Source organism: Symsagittifera roscoffensis, chromosome 6 (assembly GCF_963678635.1).
Source record: "Symsagittifera roscoffensis chromosome 6, txSymRosc1.1, whole genome shotgun sequence".
Classification (NCBI taxonomy): Eukaryota; Metazoa; Xenacoelomorpha; order Acoela; family Convolutidae; genus Symsagittifera; species Symsagittifera roscoffensis.
The window spans coordinates 18,382,729-18,399,962 of NC_087067.1; the positions used below are offsets into that span (position 1 = coordinate 18,382,729).

At 36.8% G+C, this 17,234-nt stretch overlaps 2 protein-coding genes across 4 annotated transcripts in view; one reads left to right on the top strand and one right to left on the bottom strand.

Moving 5' to 3' along the window:
- LOC134848629 (3'-5' RNA helicase YTHDC2-like) overlaps positions 1-14,687 on the top strand; it is a 139,817-nt gene extending 125,130 nt beyond the window's left edge. The window contains exons 4-10 of the mRNA XM_063866147.1: positions 1,977-2,179; positions 7,077-7,343; positions 9,651-9,776; positions 10,201-10,436; positions 12,581-12,830; positions 13,219-13,490; positions 14,492-14,687. Coding sequence (XP_063722217.1) covers positions 1,977-2,179; positions 7,077-7,343; positions 9,651-9,776; positions 10,201-10,436; positions 12,581-12,830; positions 13,219-13,490; positions 14,492-14,687 — 1,550 coding nt within the window. The remainder of the gene's footprint in view (positions 1-1,976; positions 2,180-7,076; positions 7,344-9,650; positions 9,777-10,200; positions 10,437-12,580; positions 12,831-13,218; positions 13,491-14,491) is intronic.
- Positions 3,310-6,351, bottom strand: LOC134848362 (EF-hand domain-containing protein D1-like). 3 transcript variants are annotated; one of them, XM_063865775.1, is made up of 5 exons: positions 6,219-6,314; positions 5,753-6,077; positions 4,454-4,952; positions 3,825-3,978; positions 3,310-3,558 (listed from the first exon to the last, which is right to left on the bottom strand). In XM_063865775.1, exons 3-5 carry the CDS (start codon positions 4,909-4,911, stop codon positions 3,460-3,462), a joined length of 711 nt encoding a protein of 236 aa, XP_063721845.1. In that variant the 5' UTR covers positions 4,912-4,952; positions 5,753-6,077; positions 6,219-6,314; the 3' UTR covers positions 3,310-3,459. The 3 variants fall into 3 exon arrangements, with proteins under 3 accessions (XP_063721845.1, XP_063721842.1, XP_063721841.1); XM_063865772.1 differs by lacking the exon at positions 5,753-6,077 and having other exon boundaries at positions 6,219-6,351; XM_063865771.1 differs by having other exon boundaries at positions 5,753-6,314.
- Positions 14,688-17,234: the final 2,547 nt, after the last annotated feature.

The following is a 17,234-nucleotide window of genomic DNA, read 5'->3' on the forward strand; positions in this document are numbered from 1 at the left end:
TAATTTTTCAACTAATTTTCAATTATTTTTCAATCCGGAGAATGTTTTTGGTTATTCCGCTTGTTGCAAAGTCTTTTAGTCCTTTGAATTGTCAATAGTTGCAATTAGTGTGGTTGGCTCGGGAGACTAAATTATCATAAAACCTTTGTCTTTGACAGGAGTGGGATTCCAACAGTTGCATCCGAAGATACTGCTGCCTTAACGCAGCGCCTCCGACCACTCTGCCATCCTGCCTTTAAGTCTCAACTTTAAATTTTCAAATACTTTTCAATCCAGAGAACATTTTTGTTTATTCTGCACTTTGCAAAACTTGTTGATCATCTGAACTGCCAAAACTTTCAATTTGTGTGATTGACTGTGGAGACTCAAATACCAGAAAACCTCTCTCTCTGACAGATTGGGCTTCGAACCCACGAATCTGAAGATACTGCGGCGTTAACGCAGCACCTTAGACCACTCGAACATCCTGCCTTTAATGCGCAACTTTAAATTTCCAACTATTTTTCAATCCCGAGAACATTTTCGTCACTAACTTTAGTGATTCTTTAGTTGCTTAAGAAAACTTGTAAATACAAAACTCGTTCATTATTAAGCTAACAATCAATAATTTTCGCCATTAAAGTTTGTACATTTTATTAATCAACTAATCAACATTAAGCAGTTACGTCAGTTATAAGTCACTGGATTTCATTTCTCTTAAGTTTTTCTTTTATTGAAGGGGGAGTGTTTTATGGTGCTAATTCATTTTATGAGAGTTCTCTGATTCTAGCCATCAATCAGCTGTCATTTGTGGTGCTTATTAGTTCCTGGCAGGTCCCGGCCTTCGGTGCTGTCTGTCATCTTCCGTTGACCTCTGTATTTTGTAAGATTAAGTTACACTTATTGTCGGAATGTACTGTATTGAACAAGCAACCGTTTTAACAGCAACCGTTTCAACAAACCTAAAGTTCAGAAAACATTTTTTAATGATAGGATCGGTATTCAAACTCACGCATCCGACAATATTGCGGCCTAAACGCAGCCCCTTAAACCTTTTGGCCAGCCTGACATTTAATATTCAGTTTCAGATTTTTATGTAGCTTACATTTGAACTAAAGATAACTTGATAGTTTACTGCATCAAGTTTGTAAGGTGGTTTTTTCTTGAAGGTTTATACCCAAGTGGATTTTCTCTTTAACCATACTGATAACAAAGTCAATCAAACATTACGCCGAAAGTACTCAGTTGATGAGCAAATTACATCAAAGTGCGCTTCTTATGTAGTTCAATTATGTTTGAGAAAGGTATAATCTCCAAAATTTTGGGCCTAATTTTCTGACTAGCAAACACTTTTTTCAACTTCGGATAATGGTTTTTTTGGATTACACAAGAAGTTCTCTTTCATCAATTGAACCAGTATTTTTTGCACCACTTTTGATTGACTAAAAAGATCCAAAATTGATTGTTTGGAAATTAAAGCGTTGCATCATATTAGACCTGCTGAAGTACTTAGCAAGTTTTGTTCATTCTTTGTCTAAGTTAACCCAATTTGAGATACATGATTCTTTAAATTTCAAGTTAAAATCGTTTTGTCCGGATATTTTATATGAGCACTGTATATTGCTCATAAGTCTGCGGCTAGTCATTTTCTGAAGATCAGGCTGTTATTTTTGCCGACAAGGAAAATGGAGCATTCGGTTGAAGGTAGTTTGACCTCCACAGCTTGTTAATCATATGCACATCACCTTCTAACACATCTCTTGTTCCCTGTATTAGCAGGTCAGCGGTGATTTGTAAAATTAGATGAAATAGCTGTTGTTCAGAAGAGAATTGCGAAATTTAAAAATCCCCAATTCAAAATAACTGTTTGGAAAATGTATTGGCGAATATTGTGTCAATATGTTAATGTTTGCTGTGGGAGAAAGGATTGCTTGCATGACAACAGCCCCAGACTAATATCAAAGTTTTCAGTCAATGAAAAATGTCGTTGGATTTAGGATCTTCACAGGCACTGCGCACGAAAGGCGCGTTGAGCTACCGAGCACCACAAGTACCGGGACCGCCAAATGTTCCCAAGGAGGTGCAAGAAACTAGGGAGACGCTGGCCATACACCACTACAGTGAGCAAATTCTGAAGGCATTGGAAAAGCATAGAGTGACGGTGATAAGTGGACCTGCTGCGTGTGGAAAGACTACCCAAGTCAGTTAAGCTAAAAAAAAACATTACACATTTTATCTCTTTGGCTGTATGGATTGGTTCCGCGTATATTTCATGAAATTTTTTTAAACCCTCGAAAAGCTATGTCTGCACTTATTCCAAAATGAACAGATGGGGCGGATGCAGGATATTAGTCTGCTCCAAAAACACGATTCTTACCAATCTCAAAATTGCGTAGTGTTCATAATTGTAGCAAAAACTAGGCCAACAAGTGTCGTCTAAATGTCTTGACTGGTGGTTATTTACTTTGCATCATTAAAACTAATACAATTTCAGTAGTACCAATCGAAAAAGTACATATTTCAGATTCTGAAACATTTTCAACCTTTCACCAATCAATTACCATATCTTAACAGTGCCTGAATTCTTACAGTTCTTACAAAAAGCTAGACAATTTTTTTGGCAAACCATTAACAGTTTCTGGAAAGTCCCTCCTGATAAAAACTGCGTTTTTTGACGCCGTTTTCTCACAGTAAGTGTAACAACAACCTGACTGGTATACCACGCTCTTGAACCAACTTCGTGAAAGGGATGCGTGGTTGTGGTCAAGTGGTGGAGCCACTGAATCTATAGTTAAGCCCAATTGACAGTTTCGGTGAACTTGACAGACTTACTCGGACAAAAAACGGTGCTTTCTAGATTGATTAGATATTCAGTTTTCAATCTGAAACCAGTGGAAAAGTATTTCTGGCATCAAAGTAAGCAGCTGTGAGCTTAAAAACTTCCTTGACTTAAGAGGAAATTTCGAACACTTCAGCACTAACCATATAAGAGTTCATACTAGCATTCAAAGACAGGTTGGACAACTGTCACCGCTTGCCTATTTGGCTCAGCAGTTTGTAAAGTCTGCTTGGATCGTTTCGAAATTTTGTATGGCTCTAAAATCACCTTCAGAAAAATTTGGTTGGTGCGTGGGGTGTAAATATCCTAATAACAAACGCCCACTCCTCAAAGCTCTCCTCTGCTCTTTGTCACATTTTCTTATTCTTTTGGGTTCTGACTTCTCATTGGCTTACATGATTTCCTGAAATTCGGTCCCTCTGCCATGAGCGGATTTCTCGGACCGCTGATCAAGCCGCTTTTGGCAGTTTTGATGCATTGATGTTGGCAAGTTGGCAAACACAAATTAAGAAAAGTTCTATATTAAAACAACAGTTACTCGGTGGTAAATGGCTATCAAAAATATCAACTGTGTGACAGAAGTTTTTCGACGTGGCAAAATATAACGGGGAGTTTCTAATGAGCTAAATGTTGTAGGTCTTCTAAGCTGCGCAGAACTTGGATCGCATGTCTTTGAATGCCTCTTGTTTGGTCTTCGACTCTTCTTCCTCTTGCAGTTTGCGTGCTTTCTCCTGCTCCACCTGAAAATTATACCCATTCAGCTCCGTTCATAATGGGGGCGATGAATGTTTCAGAATCACGAAAAGGATTAGGATTGGTTGGCCTTTAAGAGCAGAACAGCTCGCATAGTGGGTCTTTATATTGTGACAAAAACGTTTTCCTCGATCTAAGTTTGCATTTCATACAGGTTGTCTGAAACGCTCTGTCTTTATATTTTTCTCTTTTCCCCAATTTTTATCGATGGGTCAAGAGTTTATTTTACGGGAAAAGATACCTCTTCGCATACCTCTTTGGCGAAGCTGTTGTCGGCTGATGCCTTCATCTTGGCCTGGAAGAACTCTTTGGCCCCCGTGACTCCTTTCTCCCCCACGTCTATATCGTTCAGACTAGCCAACTGCTTCAGAGGAGAATCCTCGTCTATTTCGTCCGAACACGCCTTCCTAAGCACATATATTTCAATTATTTAGTTGAACAAGTCAGTGTAAGTATTGTTTTTTACACTTTGTTCAACCGATAATTTTGCTTGCTTTGATTCATATTTTAATTTTACCCAAAAAAAATATATATTTTTTTCAAATACAATCAGAACTTTTTTTGAGGTTAATCAACTCCAGTAAATTGACTTCGGAAACGATTCTCGTGCTAAAGGATTATGGTTTATTACCTAATAGGGCATTGAGTGTGGTTTAATAAAAAATCTGTCTGTCTTGACTCGGAAACTGAAAAGAAATTACCAACTTCGGGGATGAGAAAGAGGGACTAAACCTGAAGCTGATTATTTTTTGTTATTAGTTTGAACAAATTTTGATCTCATTTCAGAAAGTATAATTGCTAGCCTTTCTCCTTCGACAGGAAAACGACAGAAATCCTTCAAAAAATAGAAGTATATTTTTTTCCAATATAAGCAGATTATACCTGAAAACAGCTAGGAACTCTCTGAAAGTCAAGGCTCCCGTTTTTGGATCTTGTTTCGCATCTCGCAGCAGTCCTGTTAAAGTCACGTGAGTCTGCGGACAGCCGAGGTTTTCAAATACTGTCTTCAATTCCGGAAGCTTCAAACTGGTTCTGTCCGGCGTCTTCTCTGCCACTTCTTTGAATTTGGTCTCCAGGTGCTCGATGGTCTTCCGAGTGAGGTTGGGGTTTTCAGAGTAGACGGACACCCCCTGATGGTTCATAGTAGGGGACACCTCTCCCTCGTTGATCTTGTTGCGCTTCTCCAATTTGAGGGCAAGTTCGTCGGATGCTGATGGGGCGAGGTTGGGGTTCTCGGAGTTGATGGACACCCCCTGTTGGTTCATTGTGGGGGACACTTCCCCCTCGTTGATCTTGTTGCGCTTCTCCAGCTTGCGGGCAAGTTCGGCGGACGCTGACATCTTCGCTTAAAATTCGCTGATTTAAGATTTGAGAACACTATCTGAAACAATTTTTGCCTCTGAATTGTTCACCAAGTTCCAAAATATATCAAAATATCTCCCTCCCCTAGAAATGTTTCTGCGCACACCAACCACTGTCTGAGTACGACGACATGCTCCGGATACCTTGTTCAAAACTGTTCTAGAGGGAGAATGTGATAGAGGTGTCCCGATAAAAACCAAGTGTGAGAGAGGGGTCCCAAATTACATTAACTTTACTAGGCAAATACGGCAAATAACAAGCTCAAAATGCGCCGGTCGGTCGTTTTACAACTTTTTCTCAAACGTAATTAATCTAGCTGACTTATTCGATATTTTAATTGACAGATAACTAAATTGAACAACTTTGAGTCACTATTTACATTAGGTACTCTGTTAGTTTCTTGGGACCCCTCTATCACACTTGTACCGAATGTTAGGTACAAGTGATAGAGATCCCAAGAAACTACCAGGGTCTCGAATGTACATACAGTGCCTCAACATTTTTCTTTGTATTGCTTCGATGATTGCAGTGAAAACATCGTATAAGCTAAATTAGCCAGTTTTGGGAAAAAGTCTTGAAAACGACAGAGAGACGTCTGTTTATTTTTTAAACTGCTGTATTTGCTATAAAGTAGCGTGCTAGGGGATACTTCTGTCTCACTTGGTGTTTACAGCGACACCTCTATCACGCTTGTACCGAAAATGTCAATTTCAACTTGGTATCATTTCTAATTTCTGAAAAGAATTTCGCGAAATCAGTTGGATAAACTTTTCTCCTTTTGCCAGAATGTACCTAATATATGATATTTGCTGTGATTACCTGTGGGCGTATATAGAAGTTTTTGTAGCAAGGAAGGATTGGGAAATTTTAGGAAATAGCAAATAAATTCAAGAAGTAAACTTCAAAATTTGTCTTCAAGGAAATTTAATTTGAATTTCTAGTCCTCTGGATTTTTGCAATAGCGTGATTTCGAAAATTAATTTGACCTTAGTTTGAGTTGTCGACCTTGCATTGAGTGTTCAATTCGTGTCCAACGATAACCAATTTCCGAGGTCAAGCTTTTTTCGTGGCCTTTTCGATTCAATCTGTAAAATTGAAATGACTGCCGAGTGCCGATTTGTTTGCGTTGATGAAAACGAATTCTCTGTGTAACAAAAACAATCTTAGCTCGTACACTCTGTGATTCCGTAAACCTAACTCACGCAATAAAAGCCCACGAATGTTTCGTTTAATGATCCAAACGGTAAAATACAATTGAGTAGAAATGCTACATGATAGGACTTACTGATCGTGTGGCAAATGTTGCGTGTAGATTGTATGTGGCCGCCGCGGTCCTTGCTCCGCCGTCGTCAGATTAAATTCGAATTCCCTGCTCTTTTCTTTTCCTTTCCCTCCTGCGTGGAATAGAAATTGTATACCTGGAACGTATTCTCATAGGTTGAATTGTATCTACTCTGCTTTATGGTTCTTGTTCAATATTTTGTGACTGGCAATGTAGTCACGTATAGTGTAGGTGTACGTGTAGAGTTAATATATATATATATATATAATGGCATGTGCAGGACCATGCGGACCCTTAGTATGGGTAAATATTTTCTACCTTTTTTCAGCCAACCGCTCTCGATGGGATGATAGGGAAAAAGAATAGGTATGGCGGTAATAGAAATATATGCAGCATAGTTAGTTGAACTATAGGTTCCAGAATATGTAATGAAAAAGTGGGATCTGAATCTGTTTTGTTGTGCGGACCTTTTTTGCGGTAATGTTTGTATCATTCATTATTCTTGAATCGTCGCTGTCTGCTTGAAATTCATCCTTACCATAACAAAAACTGAAAATTAGGTAAAAACTGAAGACAAAGTGCACAATCCCCCCTCCCAAATCAAAGTAATATTTTTCAGCCAATCAGATTTGAGCATTGTACATACTTACTGCTTGATTTCATCATGTTATCATTTAACTGAATCTAACTTAACGTTTTTCAATTTTTGGACCGTAGATGACAAAAAAGGTCCAAAAATGCTGTGACATACAATTCAAATCTGTACAAAATCTCTTAGTGGTACCGGAATTTGTGTAAAAAAACATCCAATCCAAATTAACTTGTCACAATCGGTGTGACGAGCAAAGTTCTGCGTTTCAGGTTCCTCAGATACTGCTTGAAGACTACCATAGACGACAGGACAAATGTTCGATTCTAGTCAGTCAATCGAGAGGTCAAACTGTCATTTCATCTGCGGAGAGAGTCTCGTACGAGAGAGGAGCCACATCATCCTCCTCCTCCAGTTGCCATTCGCCCGCAATTTCATCCGACGGAGGCGTGAATAAGATGCAGAACACTTATGGTTCAAGTGGAGCTAATCCGAGAGATAAACAGCCTGTTAAGTCAGCAGGAACTGTTGGATACCAGGTTAGAATAATCGGGCAGGTTTTTATTCCGAACATTTGAAAAATGCGGAGGAAATTTGTATTCGGGTGCATTTTATTTTTTTTTCGTTTGAAAAAAATGCTATATTTTTGTTCAGATTATGGTCGGAACATTCATAATACTTGCACAGTAACCAGCTATCCTTGATTTTTTAAGCAATTTAAAAGCGTCCTGAACGTAGCGAATTCTTCTATATATAAGTCTTGGTGATGTTTTTTTTCGCAGAAAAAAGTCTCAGGCGGCTGAAAATTTGTTCAGGCGGCTCAAATTTGATTTTTCGCGATTTGATTTTTGGTTTCTTTACGCTTGCGAAGTGTTTCATTTACTCCTATAATTTGTAATTTTACTTACCTTGACTTCGTATTTCTTTTTTGTTTTTTTTTACGCTAAAAAATCCTCGGCCCAAGTTGACTTTACGCGAAAAATTGCGTGCCAAATCTGAGGTTGTTTTCACTTAAGAAACTTGGCCACAACCTGCTTTTTTGCAGACAACACAATCTGGTTTTTGAAAATCCTTCCGACCGTTTTTGGAACTTTTGACCATTTTAAAGAAAATTTTTGAATTTTCTTAAAGTTTTTACAAGGAATCTGATATGAAAAGATCAATTGAAAGAACCGGTTGCGATAATGGTTCCTGCAGAAGAGGCGTCTCCTTAATTTTTTGTAAACGAAATGTTATCTACTTTGGAAAAACCGATTTGAAATGCCGCATCAGTATTCAATCAATATCAAACACGTACCTCCAGCTTTCGCTGGCCCCTAATTGTTTTTATATCGAGACCAACGAACATTTTAACTCACCTAAATTTTCAACATTTAAATTTTGTGTTCAATTATATATTTGTGTTGTATCGCAAGTGGTGCGAAGCTCTGCTTCGCCTCTGTGCTTTAAGTTCGGTTCATTTCCTTTATCAAAGGTAGGCAAACTCCGCTACCAAACAGCAAAAGTGTAAAGGTCACGAAACACGTGATCGACTTCTAGTTTCGAAAGTGGATTTTGATTTTTAAATTTTTCAGCGAAATGGAAATCTTATCTATTGATCTAGTTTTTTCATAGTGGGTCAATTTTATCAAAAAATGTCAATCATTAATTGTTCTTGAAGTTCCTGAAGGCCATGTATGTTTTTCCTTGAAGTTCGAACTAAGAAGTTTTTTTTTCAAAAAAACAGTCAGTTTTTATTATGTTTCCTTGCTTTCATGACTTTTTCTAACTTTCTGTCTGGTATGTTTTTTATCATTAAATTATATCTTCACGCTTGTGATGAGCAAGCGTTATCAAATCGAAATATAGACTTTTTTGTCGGGTTAACAGCTTGTTTTACAGAATCAAATATTTTCAATCACTTGGTATCTTGGTTTATAATCAAATCTATTGTCCAAGCATCTCCAGCAAAATTTGTCTGGAGGCAGCGATTACCCCTTGACTGTAAAGGTCCTGGGTTCGAATCTTATCAGGACCTGTTTTTTTCCAAGAAATTGTCGGCTTAATATTTGTCTGCATATATTGTGTCGGCTTAGTTGCCACATCTTAGATGTTTTGCTGCATGCAACTTTCGTTGTAGTTGCTTTTTACGTTTCCGTATACTGCTGCATTTTGTAATTCTACTAGCCTTGACTTTGCATATTTTTTTTTGCCTGCAACATTTTTCGGCCTAAATGATTTCGGCTTATATTTATTGGCTTACTACCTTTATTTTGGGTCGTGAACCATACTTTTTATGCTTTCCTCAGGATTCATCAAATTGATAAGAATCGCTGAATAGAATTTGTAGCTCAAAGTTTTTGTAGCTCATGAGAACAATTTTTTTTTCGCTCGATAATTGTTTAAGAGTTTTCCTTAAACGTCGTCGAATGTTTTATGACCGTGTTTTTTGCAAACATCATTCTAGACTACTTTTCGAAGTTTTTTTAGCTGGGGTTTCTTCAAAGCTTTTTTCGTTCTTTTGGACTGAGTGGCTCTTCTTCCCTTTCCTGACTGCTAGCTTGCAATGCTATTTTTGTGTGGTATCACAGGTGATGCGAAGCTCCACTTTGCCTCTGTGTAAGTTATTGGGCCATTCTGATTTAATATAGTTAAAACTTCTGTGCTGTTTTAGAATATCTCAATGTTTTTCATGCATATTTTGGATATCGCTCATTTCACAAATTTCAAGATTGATAAATGGTTTAAATTAGGACAAGACCATTTATTAATCCGGGCGAATTTAAAGTGAAACATGATTTGGTCTGCTCTTATTTCGATCATGCAACTCAGAAATTGTGTGTGACCTGTTATCCCTTGTGCTCTAGGCGAACAAGCCGGAGCCGCAGAGCAAGGTGTCCGTGGACTCTGCTCTGACCTACTGCACCACAGACGTCCTCCTCAGGACCCTCCGGGACCCCAACTTCCTCGCATTCATCACTCACGTCATCGTAGTTAGTGTTTAAAGAACATTTTACCAAGAAAATGGCATTTTCTTATGACACATTTTTTTGCCGACGTGGAATTTTTTTTTGTTGAAACCCTTCCGAAGTTTTTTTGAAACCCTTTTGAAGTTTTTTAATGAAACGTCATCCTGAGAACATTTTGATTTATTATTATTTCAACAAGTTATTTAATGTCAAGCACAAATTTTAGGACTAATTTGATCAAAAATCTTACGCGCCGCTTATGTGTGGTAAAAAGTATGATCTCTTTTCCCTTTAGGAGAGCTAGAAATATTTTTCGGCTTGTTCTTAAAGAATAGCTGTCAGAATTCAAATATGTTTTTTGGTAGGAACGTTTTCGAAAAAAGCAACCGTCTTTTTTATATAGATAATAAAACTAACTTTTTAAAAAGGTTTGTATTTTGCCTCATAGGATGACGTTCACGAGCGGAAAATCATGGGTGACTTCCTCTTGTTGGCTCTAAAACAGGCAATGGACAAACACCCCAACCTCAAACTGATTCTACTCACTTCCTCCTGTTGTCCCCAGCAGACTGAGGTGTTCGGAAGTTTCTTCCACTCCTGTTCTACTGTCATCAATGTGGGACAGATGCAGGCAGAGTCGGATGTTCCGATTAAACATATGTATCTCGGCGATGTCTTGCATGAGTTAGTTTTGTTCAAGTCAGAGGCAGGTTAAAATGTCGGCGGTGGGCTAATAAATACGCTCGCCGATAGCAAACGTTATCAAATTGTCAAGAAAATCCTCATTGTCAAGAAAAAGCAGTTTGAAATTTTTTGTTTTCAGTCTAATTCTGAGCGAAAATCAAACGAGCAGGCTTTAATAAGAAGGTAAATTTTTACTTGCGCCGTAAAAGCTCATTTTAGTCAGGTAAAAAAGGTTTTGATGTTTCGTTGTGAGCTTTCATGCGAATAAAAGTTTGTTTTGAATAAAAAAATGTCTGCAAAAATTTCTTTCCTGGAAAAAAAAAGTTTGTCGGCTGTGCCTAATTTACTATAAATATCGTTTATGTCTAAAATTGAGGTTTTCGTCGCTCAGATCCTTTCATCAAACCATCGACAAAAACCAACACAGTTTGAACAAAATTCAGTTTGAACAAAGAGTTGATGAATTTAGTGATGCTTCTAAGATAGGTCGTGATCATTGTATTGTTTTTTTTTCAGTAAAAGTCTAAAATTTTGCTTACGCTCAAAATTGATTTTTCGCGGTTTGATTTTGATTTCATTTGAAGTTTATTTTGTTTGCTCAAAGGAAGGCTATCTCCATTTTTGTACATCTAAAGTGAATATGTCACGAACAGCGCGAACGACTTCTAGTTTCGGAAATGGTTTTCAGATCTTCCATCAGGTAAAAGTAATAAAACTTTTACCTCTTGATCCAATTTTCTCAAATTGAGTTAAATTTATCAGTTAAAATGTCAATATTAAATTGTTCTTGAAATTCAAAAAACTATAACGCCATGACTTTGATTTTTTAAAGTTGAAGTTTTTTCAAGATACATTTCAGTTTTTCTCTTGTTTTCTTGCGTTGATTGATTTCAACTTTATATTAGCATTTTTTGTGTCTGGGATGTTTTGGTTTCATCAACAACCAGTTTCGTTAAATTTTTGGTTTTATCTGATAACGTTGTTAGTGCCATTTTTACCTTTTCGTTTTTACAACTGCTTGGATTGTTTAAAACATTTAAAAACGTGAAAATCACGCAGTTTTTTCACATTGTTAACTTGTTCCTTGCGTGAATCTCGACTTTTTTGTATTTCATGTGTTTCCGGGCTCTGCTTTGCATCTGTGTTAGTTTTTCATTCCAAATGAAACAACGTTCTAAACGGCATTTTAGCTTTGTTCAAAACTAACATTTCACTTTGGCAAAGCTTAAAAGTTCTTAGTTTTATGAGTACTTTTTACACTTGCGAAGCGAGTGTGTTAGTACAAACTTTCTTTATTACAACTTAAGTGGCAAATATTGGTGTCACTTTTGGGGCACCGTTACAGCTTTTTCATAGCCTGTGCTTTGACATTCGAATAGTAATAAGTTAACACAGTTGATGTATTTTAAATATTTTTTAACTCAATATAAATTTTCTAACTCAATATATCTCGCAATCTTTTTGAAATATTCTAACTCAATGTATCTCGCAATTTTTTTGAAATACAAAATTTATACATAATGTGGCTTTATGATTTGCGATTTGTTACAAGCAAAGTTATAGTGTGGATGCTTTCAGTTTGTTTCATTCCAAATTATTACTTGCAAAATTGAGTCTATTTGTATTTGGCACCACTTTTGCTGAATGACATTGGTGTATTATTAATATAAGTAGCCGCTTTTTTTCGTTACCAGTGTTTGTCGCGTGTTAAGCTTGCGTAGCTGAGTGGATAGTGCGTGAGACTTAAAATCTCTTAGTTGCAGTAGGTCGCAGAAACTAATTCTACTCGTAGCCGAGTTTTTGCTAATTCGAGGCTTTTTTCTACTTTTTTTTATTTCACTTGATGGATGGAGCTGCTTTTCGGTCGTGTTCTCGTAAGTGTTTGCGAAGCGTAGCTTTGCCTCTGTGTCATTGTTTGCTATTGAAAGCTGATATCGAAGGAATCTATCTGGAGTTAATTTATAGATTTTTAGTGGGACTGAAGGAGCGCTTTTGTTAAAGCCAGTTTTTGATTCGAATACATTATTAATCTTTCTCATAGGGAAAAAATTTTGGTCGAGAGTTGAATCTTGAGTTTCACAGCGAAAAGAAAAACTATCAGTATGTTAAGTATCAGTTTGACCTTAAGTAGCTTTCATGTTTAGGTTTGGGTACGACTCTGATGAAATGAAGCGACACAGGTCCCTCGCCCACATGTCGGACGAGTGGAGTCACGTGGCCAAGCAGTGGGTGGAGTTACGTCACGAATTGGATATGAAGAGAAAGGAGTCCACGTTGGGAAACTCTGGCTTGGATGGAAATTGTGCTGGTGATGTCACTACTCTGGGAAGTATGGCACTGGAGACAAGCCAGAATGTATTCGCATGTGCCATGCCAAAGTCAACAGTCGAAATAGTAAGAATCTAAATAATCTCTTTGTACGTCGACGAAATTGCACGGAGGCCTAAGTATGAGTTTTTACGAAGCGACTGCTGCTGGATTCCAATGAATCAGTGTTAAAGGAGGGATTTGCACTTCCAGCTTAGTGGTTTGCTATAATTATATCAAGACATCTAGGAGGGGTCATATGTAGAAGACACCCTTCTTCTTCACTATCCAAAAGTTTTTGGTTGATCGATCTCAAAGTTTTCATTTAAGATGCCTTTTATAGAACTAAAAAAAGATATTAGTCGGCCTAAAAAGGCCAGCAACTTTTTTTAAATCCGAGTTCCCTTTCGAAGGAAATTAGTGGTTTTTCTCCTTTTATCTCATAATCTCTCTATAAAATTTTGTGTATTCCTAGTGCGACTTCTTTGACGGAGTTTCTTCCGACCTTCGACAATCCCTAGACAACCTCCTGTTTGACCTCTGGATAAACCCAAACTACGACAACAATTCCCACTCACAACTTCGACATATCTTCCTTGACAGAAGAGAAGTGCCAGTTGACTTTGTGCACTCCCATTCGGGACTGACATTCTGTGAAATAGCCGCATCCAGGGGCTTAGTTCACACTGTGAAGAATCTGCTCGCGTTGAGTTTGAATTTCGAGACGTCATGCGCATTCAGAGCTCGGTTAGTCCCGATTTAAATAGTTAACGTTTCATTGCTCCTACTACCTCACTCATATGTGTGAAGTAATTATATCGTAGTTTTTTTTTTCAACCGACTTTGACTACCTTAAAATGGGATTCGTATTTTTGAAAAATTTCAAAAAAAAAATTGTCCAACTGTTCAGAAAAACTGCTCACTTAATTCCATCGCCCTTTCTAGAAACGAAAATAACGTTAAATTTTGGGCAGAAAATGAACTTTTCTCCAATCAGAGTGGCCGGAACAGGGGCCGATCTAGGATTTTCCCGAGAGGGGGGGGGGGTTTCAAAAAAAAAATTCGAAAATTTTGTGTGTGGATCTTTTTTGAAGTTCGACCAAGTTGATATTTCGAGCTCTTTTAAAGCACTAAAAACCCTGTTTTAACCAAGTGTTTGTTGTACCGCAGGAAAATTTTTGAAAAAAAACAGGTCAAAAAGGCGTTTTTAGGCACTTTTTTTGACAGGTTTGACGAAAAGATCGCGTTTTTTGGCGCTCGCTCCCCCTCAAAATTAGTATATATTGGCACTTTCCATCGGAAGATTATATCCTACTGCCGTCTATTCTTGTTTGCAAAAATAAATAAGGTCGATTTTATATTTAGGTCATCGTATAAATGTGCATATTACTTTCGGCAGATGGAGACCGCAAACATTATCAAACGCTTCATGTTAGTATGGTTCACAAAAAAGTTTTTACTTTTCATAAGTTTCATCGCTAATGATTACTTTACTGGCCTCTACTTTATTGGCCTCTCATAAAAACTTTTTAGACATGCTCGAGAGAAAAACATGTTTATATATTTTTCGCGCAAAAGTCAATAAGCTCTTGCATTATCCAGAACAGTAAAGCATAGATAGACATATCCCCGTTTAATTAGATTTGTTGATTAGCATCTAATATCTGAACGAGATGAGATGTACACACTGTAATTTTGTAAGCAACTCAAATGATACACTAAGGTTAGACTATTTCGACTGTTTTTAGATTTCAAAATGGACTCGGTGAGCTCAAGTCGCCACCGTGTGAGCTCGGATTACTTCGCAACTATTTCGAAGCCCACGAGGAAAAAAGGGTCAACTTGGACCTCGTCAGAAATGTTATTTGTGGACTGCTGAAACAAATTGATGCTCATCGACATCAAAAAGGCAAGCGCATGGTCAATTTAATTAAAGGGTTCTAATTATGAACTATTGTGAAACGAATAACCGACAAACTATGCTTACTTTTGAATTACAAAGAGCAGCAGCGTATTCATCGTTTCCCCGGCAGATTGGTTGCCATATGTCAGTACAAACGATCGGAATGAATGTTCACTTTTCTGTAAAAAGTTTTAAAGTTTGTCACGCTCAAACTTGATTTTTCGCAGAATGATTTTGATAATGCTTTAAAAGTTAAGACTATAATTTTTTGCTAAAAGCGTGGCAAAAATGAAGTTAATCATTAGCGTTTCCCAGAAGCTTTAAATTTTTAGCTGTTGATTTCTCAAAATGGGTTAGTTTTTGTCAAAATACAGTCAATTCTGAAACTTATTTCAATCTTTTAGAGCATTGAGTTGCTATAAATGTTAAAGATCCTGACATTTTTTTAAAATTTCATTCGATTTCTTTTTGTTCCGACCATTTGAAAAATGGGGAGGAACTTTGTATTCAGGTGTGTTTTAGTTTTTTTCCACGCAAAATCAGGTACCGCAAATAATTATCGGAATGGGCCGAGTGATATATCATAATAAAGCCCTTTCAATTGTGATTTGAACGAAAAAAAAATTTCAAAAGTTTCTCTTACAGTGTCGAGAAAAATCGGTTTGAAATTTTTGATTTTTTGTATAATTTCGAACTAATATGGCGTGAGCGTTTAGGCTTACAATAGCTTATTTAACCCTACTTTAAGCGGTCAAAACTTCCTTTTACTCAAATAAAAGTAGTTTTTGGAATTTTTAGCGCCATTTTGAAAACTAAGATAAAAAATTCCAATAATTTCTGCAAAAAGTGTTGAAATTTTTTTTTCCTTTTTTTAAGTGTTTTTAGTGTTTCTAGTCAATTTTCTTTAAAGCTCTATTCCGAATGGTCTTTTTTACTATGACTGTCAAATATGCCTAAGTTCTCTTTTCGTTCAGATTTTTTTTATCACACCATGCTGAAAAAAACGACCATTTGAAAAAAAAAAAATCGAAATTTTTAAGAGTTGATGATTGTAGTTCAGACTCATGTATAGGTCGCGATGATTGTTATTTGTTTTTTTTTATCAAGAAAAATCTTAAAGATTCAGGCTCCAACTTTACTTTTTGCGGTTTGACTTCTGATTTTTTTTAAGTTCAGCTCATTTTATTTGTTAAAAGAAGGCAAACGCCACTTTTGACAGCGGAAGTATAAAGGTCATAAAAGCGACGTGATCGACTTCTCATTTCGAAAGTGGATTTTAATTGAGACTTCCCAGCGGAATTAAACTTTTACCAATTGATCCAGTTTTTTTTTCAATTTGAGTTAGTTTTATCAGAAAATTGTCAATCACAAATTGCTCTGGAATTTCAAAGAGCTTCAAGGGCATCTATTTTTTCTTTGAAATTCGAAACTTGGGACTTTTCAAAAAATAACACAGTAGTTTTTTCTCTTTACTTGCGTTCATTGACTTTTTTCCAACTGCTTGTTGGCTATGTGTTGATGTCTAGCAGTTTTAATATTTTCATGATTTGAAGTTAATCCCAAGTATGATTTTTTTCAATTGATTCTGTTAACTGACGGAAGTGTTTTTGATGTCCCTATTCCAATTCTTCTGAAAGTAGAGTTTTTAAACGTCAATGAACGTAGTGAAAAAAAATAATTTAAATTTGTTCACGCTCAAATTTGATTTTTCGCAGTTTGATTTTTGTTTAGTTTAGGTATTTTCCTTTGTTTCAAGGAAGTAAACTCCACTGTCTAACAGCAAACTAGTAAAGGCCACGAAATTATTTATTTTGACATTGGGTGTTCATATGTTATATTTCTTAGCGGAATAAAAAATATATATCGGTGAAGTTTTCTCAAAATTGACTATTTTAACCTAAAAAGTGTCAATCAAAAATTGTTTTGGGGCTCGATTTTTAAATTTGTGGTTCGATTTTGTTTTTGATTATGTATAATGCATGCATTGAAACAGTAGCGGTTTTAAAGAAAGCAGACGCCTCTTCCCCCCCCCCCCCTTCCCTCAGGGATTCGACTCCTGACTACCCAAAGGAGCACCCTCTGGTACAACTCTAAGATCTGATTCTTTGACTGGATGATTTCTTAAAGGCTCCAACTTTTTTTAAATTTTGATGGGGAAGCACGTGCCAAAAAACGCAATTTTTTGGCCATAATTGTCCTAAAAGTTCCTAAAAACGCCTTCTTTGTCCCGCTTTTTTGAAAAATTTTCTCGCGGTGCAAAATATTTGGGCAAAACGGTCTTTTTACAAGCTTTAGGAGAGCTCGTAAAACGAAAAAAAAAAACAATTTGATTGAACTACATAAAAGTCGACAAAATTTTCGAAAAATTCGAAATACGCGCCGCCCCTCGAGATAATCGTAGATCCGTTCCTGCAGTGAAACTTAATGAATGAATTATTGATGCATAACTCATTATGTTCACTTACAGATAACTCAGAGGAAGTCAGTTGTCTCGTGTTTCTGTCGAGCTACTTAGATGTGGTCGATCTGAGAGAAACGATCATGAGTGATAACTTCCAGAACTCACATACACTCGCTATAAAAGACAG

Bases quoted from the DNA above. Each gene is read 5' to 3' on its own strand.
- LOC134848362 (XM_063865772.1), bottom strand. From the start codon at position 4,911: ATGTCAGCGTCCGCCGAACTTGCCCGCAAGCTGGAGAAGCGCAACAAG. The intron at 3,979-4,453 runs GTATAATCTGCT...ATATGTGCTTAG, and splicing joins GAGTTCCTAGCTGTTTTCAG to GAAGGCGTGTTCGGACGAAA. The intron at 3,559-3,824 runs GTATGCGAAGAG...TATAATTTTCAG, and splicing joins ACAACAGCTTCGCCAAAGAG to GTGGAGCAGGAGAAAGCACG.